This window comes from Miscanthus floridulus, chromosome 5 (assembly GCF_019320115.1).
Source record: "Miscanthus floridulus cultivar M001 chromosome 5, ASM1932011v1, whole genome shotgun sequence".
Classification (NCBI taxonomy): domain Eukaryota; kingdom Viridiplantae; phylum Streptophyta; class Magnoliopsida; order Poales; family Poaceae; genus Miscanthus; species Miscanthus floridulus.
The window spans coordinates 127,358,366-127,370,658 of record NC_089584.1 but is presented as its reverse complement, the minus strand read 5'-3'; the positions used below and the strand labels follow the sequence as shown (position 1 = coordinate 127,370,658).

Here is a 12,293-nt window from a genome sequence, read left to right as displayed (position 1 = left end):
TGTAGGTGATCGGGGGATACTTAGAGCTGACTCTTATGTGTGGAAACCTTCTGGTGGGCTCAGAAAAGATTTCTTTCACGCTACGACCGTAGTGTTTATTTATAACCCTCACGAAAGGTTTTTATAAGAAAAAATATAAAATCTGCTAGCATCTCTTGTATAAAAATGTCCACTATGTTAATGCTCCACCATGTCATTAAATTAATCATGCTTCCTCTGTAACTCTGATAACATTGTTATATTCCGTTGTTATAATAAATTGAGGTAATATTCTGATACTGTAATAAAGTGATGTAAGAAATGACGTAAAAATATTGTAAGCTTTATTCTTTTATTTATGATCCTGATAGAAAAAAATGGATTTTCGAGTTCTCCCTTAAGGTGTGCTCGATGGAACTACGTAGTTTAGTGTCCTTGGGTGCTTAGTATCTAATGGAAGACAAGTACTCCTGAGAGACATTAAATTAGATGGTTCTACCACAGGACGGAGAAGACCCCCCTAAGCACCTACAATCTCTATTGAAAGTTTTTGAATTTGACTAAACTTTGAAGAAATTTGTCCCGTTAGCCTCTCTAAACAAAAGTAAAAATCATATTTCTGGCTCCATCACTACTTTTACCCTCCTTTGTTTGGAAGCAATGATCAATATCGTTATTCACTTTAACACCCATGCATCCATTTCTAACAAATCGATCAATCGAACTGTACCATTTTTATAAAAAAACTCCATTTGTAAATATTGTTGTACGGAGGTCCATTTCACTTAATTTGCTGTGTGCTTTCTCAAAATCTATTTTTTTCTTGATCATGCAAAAAGATTTGTGCGTCTTTGTCACGGCTAGAGAACAAACTTTAGAACGATGTCCCAATTTGGCATTAGCCTCGGCATTTTTTACCCCCGGAACTAGAAGGCCTTTAGTCCCGGTTGGTGTCTCCAACCGAAACTAAAGGTCCCTGCCCAACGGCTAAACCGGGACTAAAAGTCCTCCAACCTTTAGTCTCGGTTGGTAATACCAACCCAGACTAAAGGTAGACCCTTTAGTCCCGGTTGGTAACACCAACCCGGATTAAAGGACCATTTCGGATGGGTTAGTTCAAAAGGAAAGCATCACATCCATTGTTAGATGTGTTGTGTAGGTGGGGTGGTAAGCTACGCGCGAGGCAGTGCATGAGGTCTTGGGTTCAAATCTCACATGGCGCAGCGGTGGGAGGCATTTTTTTTAAAGCTGGGAGGATCTTTAGTCCCGGTTGTGGCAAACCGGGATTAAAGAACAACACCTTTAGCCCCGGATTGCTAGTCCCGGTTGGGAAACCGGGAGTAGAGCTAGTTCTCAACTGGGACTAAAGCTCATTTCTGTAGTAGTGTGTATTAAGAGAGAATAATTTGATTACAACAGGATGACTTAAAGATTTTCAACAAAGGTCATTGTCTCCCCAATACGACACGAGGCTTAGCCTATTACTCGCTGTAGAAGACAACCAAGGTACTTGGCGCCGCCATGCACCCACTGCTCGGCTTGATGTTTGATGACCGCCATCAGTGCATGGACTCGAGTGTTTGCTTCGTGGAAGCATCTCGCATTCCTTTCTTTACAGAGCTCCCAGGCGATCAAAGCAAATAGAGAATCTGAGCCGTGTCTACACCTTTCTGACCACTGTGCACGCCAAGCTTCGCACCAGTCAAGGATGGAGTCGGCCCGCAAGAGCTGTTGTGTCTCACCAAGTGTCGCACGGACACCCCACCAGACTTGTCTAGAGAATGAGCAGCTAATCACGATGTGGTCGATCGTCTTCGGCTCTTGGTCACAGAGGAGGCATGTGTCGTGCGTGTCAAGCCCATGTCTTTGCCTCCGATCGGCAGTCCATTGCCTGCGCTGAACAACTAGCCACAAGAACAGCTTCACTCTGAGGGGTGCCCATGATTCCTAGATCCTGTTGCAGCCCGGCACTGGGTGTGAGGCTGTGTGGAGTGCTTCGTACTGATCAGGTGCATCTGTGAGTGTTGTGCCCTGAATGGCGTTCCAGACGTACAGGTAATCGGCTATGCCTAGGACAGAGAGGCCTCCCCTGATCTGTCGTATCCAGTTCCTGTTGGTGAGCGCCTCAGCGACCGTCTGTCTCTTGACCACGCGAGAATAACACCATTCAATTGCTTCCTATACAATTCATGTAAGGTTTTGTGGTGAATGCCAACTCCTTCTATAATGTATCTACCTAATATATGAACACAGATTGCTCCCTTTGTACTCTGAACCGTTTGTTTTGTTTCAATAAATGCTGTAGGGGTGCAAACCCCTCCAGTTTCGTTCAAAAAAATATATATATGAACACAGATTATGTAGCTTTACAATTTTACGAGCTACACCCTTTTACAACTTGTACGCCGTTGGCAAAAAGTGAAGCTAGAATTCATAAGATGAATTGGGTGGAATCGTTTTATATGTGTAGGTTCCTTTTCTTTTTGTAACAAAGCTATAAAGTCAAAGTTGAAGCTGAAAAGAGGTAAATCTTTCAACAACGCTATAAGATCATCTTTTATTGCTTCAAAAAAAAAAAACTGATGACATTCAGCAAATCATCAGGATTGAAGTGCTTTGTCATGTTCCATCTATAGAATCGCATCCATCACCTCTTTTGCCGTAAAGAGTTGTGCAAGCAACTCATTATTGTTGGGCGTCATTAGTTTGTGATTCGATCAAAGATAATTATTGACTCAATGACTCCCCTCTGGTTGTACGATTTGAGAGCGCTTCGTCCCCTTCCTGGAATTCTTGTCTTACTTATAGTTCCCACGAGCAACTAGTTGGAAGTGATGGTTATTACCCCTTTTTCGATAAATTGTGTGTTATAAATTTATTTCACTGAACCACCAATTGAGTGGTTGACGCAACAAGCAGTTAGCTAATATTCACAATTTTACTTACAAACAAATGAATTGAACCGACCAATAGCTTTATACAAAGGAAAAGTAACCAACTAAATCCAGGAACAACCTATGAAACTAAGCTAGTCATCGAAGAATTCCATTTCATGTTCTAGTTCCAAAATTTATGTCACCATTCATTTTATCATTTACAACTCTGAATCACCACGCACGCGTCCGTTTGTGCACGCTACGCGCGCTATACAAGCAGGTTGAGCAGCTGAGGCTCCGGGCTGCGATCATCATCCGGCTGCTGTGGACCTTGGCCATCGCCGCTGCCGCTGCCGCTGCCGTTGCCGTCGTCCAACGGCGGCATGTTGAGGTCCGGCATGTCCCGGTCCGTCTGCGCCGCGGGGTCGTCGTGCGCGGCTGGTGGCGGCGCCTCGCCCCTGTGGCGGCGCATGTGGCCGCCGAGCGCCTGGCCCATGGAGAACTCGAGGCCGCAGACGGCGCACTCGTGCACCCGCGCCCTGTCCCTCTCGGCCGCCGCCGCCGCCGGGTCGCTGAGCATCCGCGCCTGCAGCCGCGTGTGGCTGGTGCGGTGCCCGCCGAGCGCCTGGAACGACGGGAAGCGCTTGCTGCACGTCTTGCACTCGAACACGGCCTCCGCCGCCATGGCCCTGCGCGCCGCGGCCGAGGACGTGCCGCCGCTGCCGGCGGGCGACGACAGCGTGAGCAGCGCCTCGGCGTGCGCCCGGAGGCCCTCCATCTCCTTGCTCTCCTCCGCTTCGTGTCTCGTAAGCGTCATGACCATGGATAGATCAACGTTCGATTCTCCTCCTTTATATTATTTGTATATATAAGCAGCCAACTAAAATTCCACCCTTACGCGCACGTACGTGTTCATATATAAACTGACTAACCGAGGCGAGCGCGCTTGCTTGTGAGATGACTGGGCAGGGGTATCTGTGATGATAGAGGCGTTCACGTCAGGGCTTGTGCGAACTGGCCAGGCCAGCAGCGGCCGCTTGGATGTGATGAGGCTAGGACACGAAGACACGTGACGCGGTCGCACTCGTACGTATCACACTTGGTCGTCGTCACCCATGGCGCGCGCCTCGGATCGGAACACATGGTTCAATTAGGTGTTGCGTGCTTTGCCACGCGTCCAGAAGCTAATTTTCGGTGGACACTCGCCCGTTCAGATGGCATGGCTCGATCATCCTGGATTCCTGGCCATGGCGGCGTCGCAGGAACTCGACCCTACGCGACCGGCCGGCTGACTCTGGACCCACCCGCAGTCTCTTTTATCTGCGCACTTTCCACCGGCCGCTTCCAGCTAAGTGCAGGGTGATCTACTGCACGTAACGTATCATGCATGTGACGTCACCTTACCATGGCAGTTTCGTGAAGAAGGCATATATTAGTCCGCATTCGCGTATGGATGATCGGTTGGTTAGAGTACTTGTTCACCATCGACCATACGTACGTCGCTTGCACACATGACACGCATATCCATTCTTGACTATTCATTCCGTGAGTGTACGTGCATATCTTGACGAATCGAAAGTGCGGCGACCATTTCTTCACGCCAGGAGACGGTACGGTGCTAGGAGCATGGACATGGCGCCCAGCAGGACGGCCGAACGAACCGCGAGGCGACCTAATCCATCGGCGTTCGCGTTTACCAGTCCAGAACACTGCATGGTTTGGTTTAGTTTCGTGTGCGGCGGGCGCGCGGACCACGTCGGCCTCGGCCTCGGCCGCGGCCACCCGCGAGCCCACACGGGCACGCCGCGGCGGCGGCGGAGGTAACGTAAGCTGTGATGCACGGATGCGCGAAGCAGGCGAGGCCAAGCAAGAGGCGCCGACGAGCCGCCGTCACTTGGCCTGTGCGTGCGGGTGCGGCAGCCGACAGGCTGATTTTGTAAAAAACCGGCGCGGCTTCGTGGCTGACGTTTCGCTGGGTTATCGCGTGCGCTTTTTCTTGGTCCGGAAGCAGAGTACGAGTCCCCGAAGCGAGCTCCTGGAGTGTTCTCTCTGGCTCGTCCAAGAACCAAGAGGTTTCTCGGTCAGAACTCAGAATACACGGGATCTGGATTCCGGAAGATAGCAGATCAGCTAGACACTGGTACGAGTCAACAACTTGGGCTCTTTCATCTATACTAGATTAGATTTGATGTGGATGTGCATGTCGTCATGCGGATGCGAGGATACATCCGGGCGGGCCTGACGCGATCGGCTGGTGGTACTGATAGCTGCTCATCATGGAGTGGTTGGCTGTTTTGTTGCGATTGGAGGGAGGGGTCACTGGAGCAAGTAGCCAAATGTTACCGTCACATCGAGAAGCAGCAGGTGATTACAGCTACAGCTAGGGAATAATGGAGGAGGAAAAGCAAGAGCCTAAGGGGTGTTTGGTTATTTAGTCGCTCCTAAAATTTATGTCATATCAAATATTTAGATACTAATAAGGAGCATTAAATATAGATTAATTATAAAACCAATTACATAGATGAAGGCTAATTTCAAGAGGAATTTTTAAATCTAATTAATCTATCATTAGCACATGTTTACTGTAGCATCATGTTGTTAAATCATAGATTAATTAGGCTTAAAAGATTCGTCTCGCAAATTAGTCGTAAGTTATGCAACTAGTTTCGTAATTAGTCTATATTTAATACTCCATGCATGTGTCCAATCATTCGATGTGACAGGAATTTTAGGAGTTCCTGCAGGAACCAAACAACCCCTGACACTGCGACATGTGAGCGGATTTGACTTCTAACTTTTCAATGATTCTTTTTATATTACTGTTACGTGCTCCGAAAGGCTGAGAGAAGGTAGAGGATGGGGGCGGGAAATCAATGGAAAACGGAGCTCTCACCCCTCCGGTGACGTCTTCAGAAAAACAGGCTTCTCGTGCTTTTTTTTCGAATTAACGGTTCTCATCTCATGTGTTGATTTTGACAACACTCCAAAGGGCCTGTAGTCCACCTAGTTAGAGCGTCCCAGCGGCACTCCTCAGGTCCTGGATTCGATTTCGTGTGGGAGCGAATTTCAAACTGAGATTAAAAAAATCCTCTCGTCTGTTCCATGTCAAAGCACAGGTCTAAGGAACGGCATTGTTCTCACAGAGGTACGGTGCCACTGTGTATGGGTGAAGCAGGGGTTCGGGAGGTATGGATGGAGCAGAGATTCGGAGAGTTTTCTAGACATACGTAAGAAGGTTCTTCTTCTTATTGCAATGTCCGAGGTGGCTTTCCCCGTAGGTCCAGTTTTGATTTTGACAGCACCCAATCGCGTGTGTGTGTGATCGTCGGTGGGTTCAGCGTTCTACATGGGCGGAATGAAAATCTGGGCTAGGAATTCAAAGGCACGGGTAGGAAGAAGAGCGCGGATCTCGTCATTTTCTATTGTCCATGGCTTCATCATGCCGTCTTTGAACGCCGCCTTTCCATGAGGATTACACATGTTGACCATCTATTATATTGATACTGAAAAAAAATATGTCGAACATCTGGTTTGCGATCATTCAGACTCTTCTTTTTTGTTGGTTCGGATCATTCAGGTGGACGCAGGATCAGGCCGAAAGAAGACGCGTAGTGATGGGGCCGTGAATCTGGAGGCCCACGAGGCAGTTCACGTGTCGGGCCTCTTTGAGACATGGACCTAATCCTGCCTTCAGTTCCATCCCACTGGTACGACTTGACCTGAATGTGCTTTGGCGACGTCGCCACTCGCCAGGATCCATCCACTGCAAGTCTAGTCCTTGGAAGCTTGGATGCAAAGACATGACCCATGACCGGAGAGTAGCAGCCACGCAAAAAAAGTACTCCCTCCCTCCCATAATAAATGCACTTCTAGACTTCAATTTTTTTCCTAAAATTACGTACGAGACAAACTAACTTTGTTTATCTTTTTTTACTTTCTCTTTTTCCAAAACACAATGATTACATTTTTATTGGAGTATATACGTAATTTCTCGCTTGTATTAATCTTTTCATCATAGACCTAGAAGTACACTTATTTTGGGATGGAGCGAGTAACCATGTTTCCATTTGCCATCTTGGTGAAGGGAGCAAATAATGTGCAGGACTCGGGGAGGAAAGACGGTCGTATCCATCCACTTCTTGTGCGTCCGGCGCACGGGAACGCATGTTTTGTTTGGTGCCACGATAAAGGTAGGTCATATCTACATTGGAGACTAAGCTCGGATGGATGTTAGACAGCTAAGCATGCAGTAATAGTTCTCCTTAGGAAATATTCAGATTGTTCGTGAGCAATGGGGCTCTGGCATACAGACGTACAGTGATTGAAGTTGGATTATATGCCCTCTACAGTTCAGATGGCAGAACCGCAGAAGTACACTGCGTCAGAGTTCAGACACAATACAACCCAGGTTTCCAAGTCTATCCTTGCCAAGCAAGTAGTAAGGCTGTGTTTAGTTCGTGAAATTTGGCTACGGTAGCACTTTTCGTTTTTATTTGGCAATTAGTGTTCAATCATGGACTAATTAGGCTCAAAACGTTCGTCTCGCGATTTCCAACCAAACTGTGCAATTAGTTTTTTTTCGTCTACATTTAATGCTCCATGCACGTATCGCAAGATTCGATGTGATGGCTACTGTAGCACTTTTTAGGAACTAAACACAGCCTAAATTGTAATCCACCTGTTACAAAAAAACACAGGAAAGATTCAGAGCGGACCTAATTGCTCGTAACAGACAGAAAGAGCCCCTGATAATGGAAGGAAATTCAAAGGGGCAACTGAAGCCCCCTTTGGCACGGCTCATCCAAAACGGCTTCACCGGTGAAGCCAAAGCCGGTGAAGCCAGAAAAACTGGCTTTTCCCGGCTTCTCGTTCATTTTAACCCTGGCTTACAAAACGGCTTCACGCTACAGTGCCTCGATTTGCGCAAAATAGATGAAGCCGAAGCCGGCATAAGCCGTGCCAAAAAGACCCTGAATTACAGTGCTGCTCTGGGTGCACCATTCTTTGCATGTTGCTTTCTCAAGTTTGAGGGTTTGACATATACTAGAACTGGCAAGTGGTTGCATTTCACTGCCTACATATGATGCCTTAAACTAAATATAGACAGAAACAAAGTCAGCATTCTCACACAAATGCAGCATAACTATATTATTTCAGGGTCGAGACATGTGCCTCACTCATAACTCCAAACATTACATGACACACACATGCTAACAGACAGCTTCAACTGATCAACTGATATAAGGCTTATCTGAAGGGGGTAAAACTTCCATTTAACATGTGATAGCTTCAGCTGATTTACAGAAGCAAGAAATGCAACCGCACATTAAGGGAGTTAACACACCAGGTACCATCTCAGTTCCCAGGAATCAGGAAAGAGTTTTAATTCACAAAACCAAACCATATATGCATGCAGTCTATGCAGACAACACAACTCCCAAAACTGCTCGCGTGACAGTTCATTCAAAGTTGAACACGCCATGTTCCCTTTGCTGAAAAGCAATGGCTGAAAGTACTATTCGCTGATTTGTTGTGAGAGAAAAACAATGTTCGTTCGCTGAAATAGTATGGCTCATAAGACAAGCGAACATGGCCAATGCAGCCTTTTTTTCTTTAATCGAACAAGGTATGATTTTTAAATAGAAATATAGCAGCATCATATTACAGATGCATACATCAATCTCAACCATAGTAACACAGCAAACAGTGGTACCATACTGTTACGGTAGCACCTCTTATTCCACTTATCGCCCATGGGACACAACTGACACAAGGAAATTACATGACACTATAAGATAAACTGGTTCAGGCATAATCTCTGTAGAGATTTGCGTGAATCACACGCATAACACAATCAGAAGCACATGCTTGGTGTTGGTGCAGGAGAACCCCTAGCAACTGAACCTGTTATCTTCGTCGCGAGGGGATCCCATGCCTTGCCTTCAGTGTTGCTACAATTCCCAATCTTGTTTGGATACATAGCAGTATTTGTTGAAGAATCACCAGTACCCTTTGCCGCCTGATTCTTTAGACGGATGCGCTCGGCCCTTGACCCGATAGTCTGTCCAACAATGGAGGCTGCTATGGTGAATGCCATCGCAGTCCTGGGCATCACAACAGACTTCCTCAGCATTGCAATGAACGGAACAGCGGCATGGACAGCTGCAAACCACTGAGGAGAGAACTTCTTGGTGTGCTCCCGCCACACCCCAAGAGGGATGTTTGCCGCCATCCCCAGTAGTGCAATGGCTACCATCTTTGAGGGCAGGGGCTGTGGTCGCAGGGATTTCACAAGCACAGTTCGTGCAAGGGCAGCTCGGACAGCAACCACAGCAGGTGGGCACTTCAGCTTCATAACAGCTGGTGGCTGTAAAGCCTTGGCGACAAGGGGCAGAACACCACTCATTGCCCGGTAAGACCGCGCAAGTGGGCACTGGCCATTTTCCAACCACTCATCGCTGAATGCCTCATGTGATGGTGGGTTGACTCCTTTTTGCTGAAAAAAGAACCACATGAAAGAGAATGAGAACACTGATTCAATAAATTAAAGCAAGCAGAATGAGATAGCTGTGATTTTCTGATCAACAACACTCGCCTTTGGATATAGAAATGTAATGGATAGCTAGGAATGTTCTGAGTTGGATGAAATGTAAAATAATTAACATTACACATTGTAACTTGGGTTGATATTAGGATGGAACCAAATAATATGGCCATAACGTATCATCAGATGCAAATGGAATGATACATATAATGAAGAAAAGAAACATTGGAACGAACTTTTATGGAAGACTGATCTGGTGTCTTGGGCTTCTGGTGTGACTGATCTAGATTGTTGGGCTTCTTGTTCTGCCTTTTGCCCTTGTTGTTGAAGAAGCCAAAACCAAATGGTCCAAATGCTGATAGACTTATTGAGGCTGCTCTAGCAGCCAATGGATTAAATGGCAGAGCAGGTTCAGTCTTGACATCAATGCTGTCATTGTGGTTTTCATCAGATACATATGATCTTTCTGAAAGGGGAACTATTCCATCTCGGCCATGGAAAAGCTTGAATGCTGACTCAAAACCTGGTCCATCCTCAAAAATTGGACCCTTGCCTCCTCGGGCCTGCACAAAAGCTTGTATTGTCAAGGAACAGATGAACCGATGGCATTAATCGCTGCTAGAACAAAAGGTCATAGGAAGAAGATCTTACAGCTACTGGCAAAGCAGAAGTGAAGGAAAAGGTTGTAGCTCCATTGATGTTCCTCAGGAATGGGCATCTCTCAACATCCGGGTGACTGAAAAGGTTCTGCGATGATGCTGATTCACTGAGAAAGCTGCCGAAAAACATTTCCATCCTGACAACAGCAAAATCAGATGCACATTAGCAAGTAATGACCTAGCAGGATGTATTTGATCTTGGATGATGAACATCAATACTAAGATATACATCAGTGATACTACAAGTAGTTGAATGCATCAAAGAATCATAACCGAGGGCCAGGAAAATAATAGCATGATTAAACATAACCATTTTGTCACCTGATAATTGAAAGAACTCTGACCACTTCCCAACACACAAACAAATGAAATATGAAGGACTGGAAAAATAATTAGTATTTAATAAAGGCTTGCAGGTGTGCATGCAAGTAGCGTACATTAGTTTACTCTGTAGACAGTAGAAAAGGAAATACAGAGATGTTCGAGAAAAAAGAGAACGCCCTTTTTTGTGATTCTGTAGTATCATATAGGAAGTATACAACAATTTTGTCAAGAACACGAGAAATATCACGATAGAACTGGTTGTAACCACATTTTGTGGTACTGGCCATATAAAGTGAAATGTCCTAGGAACACTCATTCAGTGGCATGTTAGATGAATACACATAGATCTACACAATATGGCATTAATAACTCCTTGGAACTAAAAGTTATTATCTAGATGGACAGACAGCACATAAGCCTTTTTATGCATATATAAAGAAATCTGTTAGGATAGAAAGACATCCTATTGCAGTGTAATTTTAAACATTGCAAGGCTATTCGGCAGACACGTTATTGCAGTGTGATTTAAACACTGCAATGCAATTTCATAAACAGGTATGCTACTATTATCTACAAACAAATACAGCAGCATCATGGTCCTGCGGTAAGTCAGAAACAGTTTGTGAAGGACCTAGAATTACCATATAATATGACAGAATTGATGTGTGCTTTAGGCATGATCGGCCCCAAAAGTGTAACCGTTGACTGATTAGTTATTAAAGTTTCATACATGAGGTGGTTACTCTTTTTTATTTTATTTTTTGAGACAGTGCAAAAGGCACTCACTCCTACACAGGAGTTTGATACAGATTAGGCCATATTTGGATACAAAGTATTTGAGAAATATCATGGTTTTGGAAAATACTTTGGTTTTCAAAAACTATTTGGTGTTTGGATACAATAAACTTTGTAGTTTCTAAAACCATGGTTTTGTTAAAACTGTATTCTTTTTGGGGTTTTGAAAACTCCACTCATGACCTCTTTTTTCTAAACCATGGTTTTGTATCTCTTTGGCTTATAAAACCACAGTTTTGTAATACCATAGTTTGCGAAAACTACGTCACCCAAACAGGCCCTTACACTGATATATTTGTTGTATCATTCTTCACATATCCTACCCAACCCTTCTATTTGGCGCCTTATTTCTAATCTGTTGAATCTCAACAATTTTGCAGCAAGAGATGTCTTGTATGAGCATTCCCCCTAGTGTCAGCATGTTATCCTGACAAATCAGGAGATAGAACCCCAAGCTAAACATGACAACCACGCACAACAGGTGACCTTTAGCCGGTCACTCGTGTTAAGGGGAACAAGGCGTGCCTTGTCCAACATCGATCGGGAAAAAACGCAATCGCATGCCTAACCCCATTCCACATGCTCCCAAGTCCCAGCCCGGAGCCAAGCAGACCCCTGAATTGCTTAACATCCCGGCGAACCAGCAATTCCCTAAAGAATTCGGTACGAAAAATCAACTAGATCTGCCCGTGCGAAATCGAGACAATCGGAGCCCGCTTGCCAAATACGCTAATGGCTCTAACCCAATCGCTCCCAGATCATATCAATTGAGGCCTTATGGATCCCCACGGATCAATCAATCATGGAAACCACCGCGAGAAACATCGTGGAAAATCATTGGGGATTGAGGGGGTGGGCGTAGGGCGTTGGGGGGAGATCTAATTCACAGCGACGACAGGAGCTAAGAGGCGGGAGAAGATCGGGAAAGGGAGAGAATGAGGGCGTGTGGAGAGCAGTTACCTCGCCGAGTTCTTGGAGCGCGAGAAGTCCGACCAGCTGGGGGAGACGAATGCGGAAGGGAGGAGAGGGGAATCAAGGAGTGGTTGTGTACTTGTGTCGCGTGGTTAGCACACCACGAACGGTTCGGGCGTCGCGCGCGGCCGGCACACCGCCCTG

At 45.8% G+C, this 12,293-nt stretch overlaps 2 protein-coding genes across 2 annotated transcripts; both read right to left on the bottom strand.

The window, feature by feature from the left end:
- Positions 1 to 2,940: 2,940 nt before the first annotated feature.
- LOC136453516 (zinc finger protein ZAT8-like) lies at positions 2,941 to 3,723 on the bottom strand. The gene has a single exon (XM_066454077.1). It carries the CDS (start codon positions 3,676 to 3,678, stop codon positions 3,124 to 3,126), a length of 555 nt encoding a protein of 184 aa, XP_066310174.1. The 5' UTR covers positions 3,679 to 3,723; the 3' UTR covers positions 2,941 to 3,123.
- Positions 3,724 to 8,445: 4,722 nt separating this feature from the next.
- On the bottom strand, positions 8,446 to 12,293 carry LOC136450712 (uncharacterized). Its single transcript, XM_066451294.1, has 4 exons — positions 12,138 to 12,293; positions 10,051 to 10,195; positions 9,636 to 9,962; positions 8,446 to 9,351 (listed from the first exon to the last, which is right to left on the bottom strand). The coding sequence occupies exons 2-4, from the start codon at positions 10,192 to 10,194 to the stop codon at positions 8,710 to 8,712; spliced, it is 1,113 nt and encodes a 370-aa protein (XP_066307391.1). The 5' UTR covers position 10,195; positions 12,138 to 12,293; the 3' UTR covers positions 8,446 to 8,709.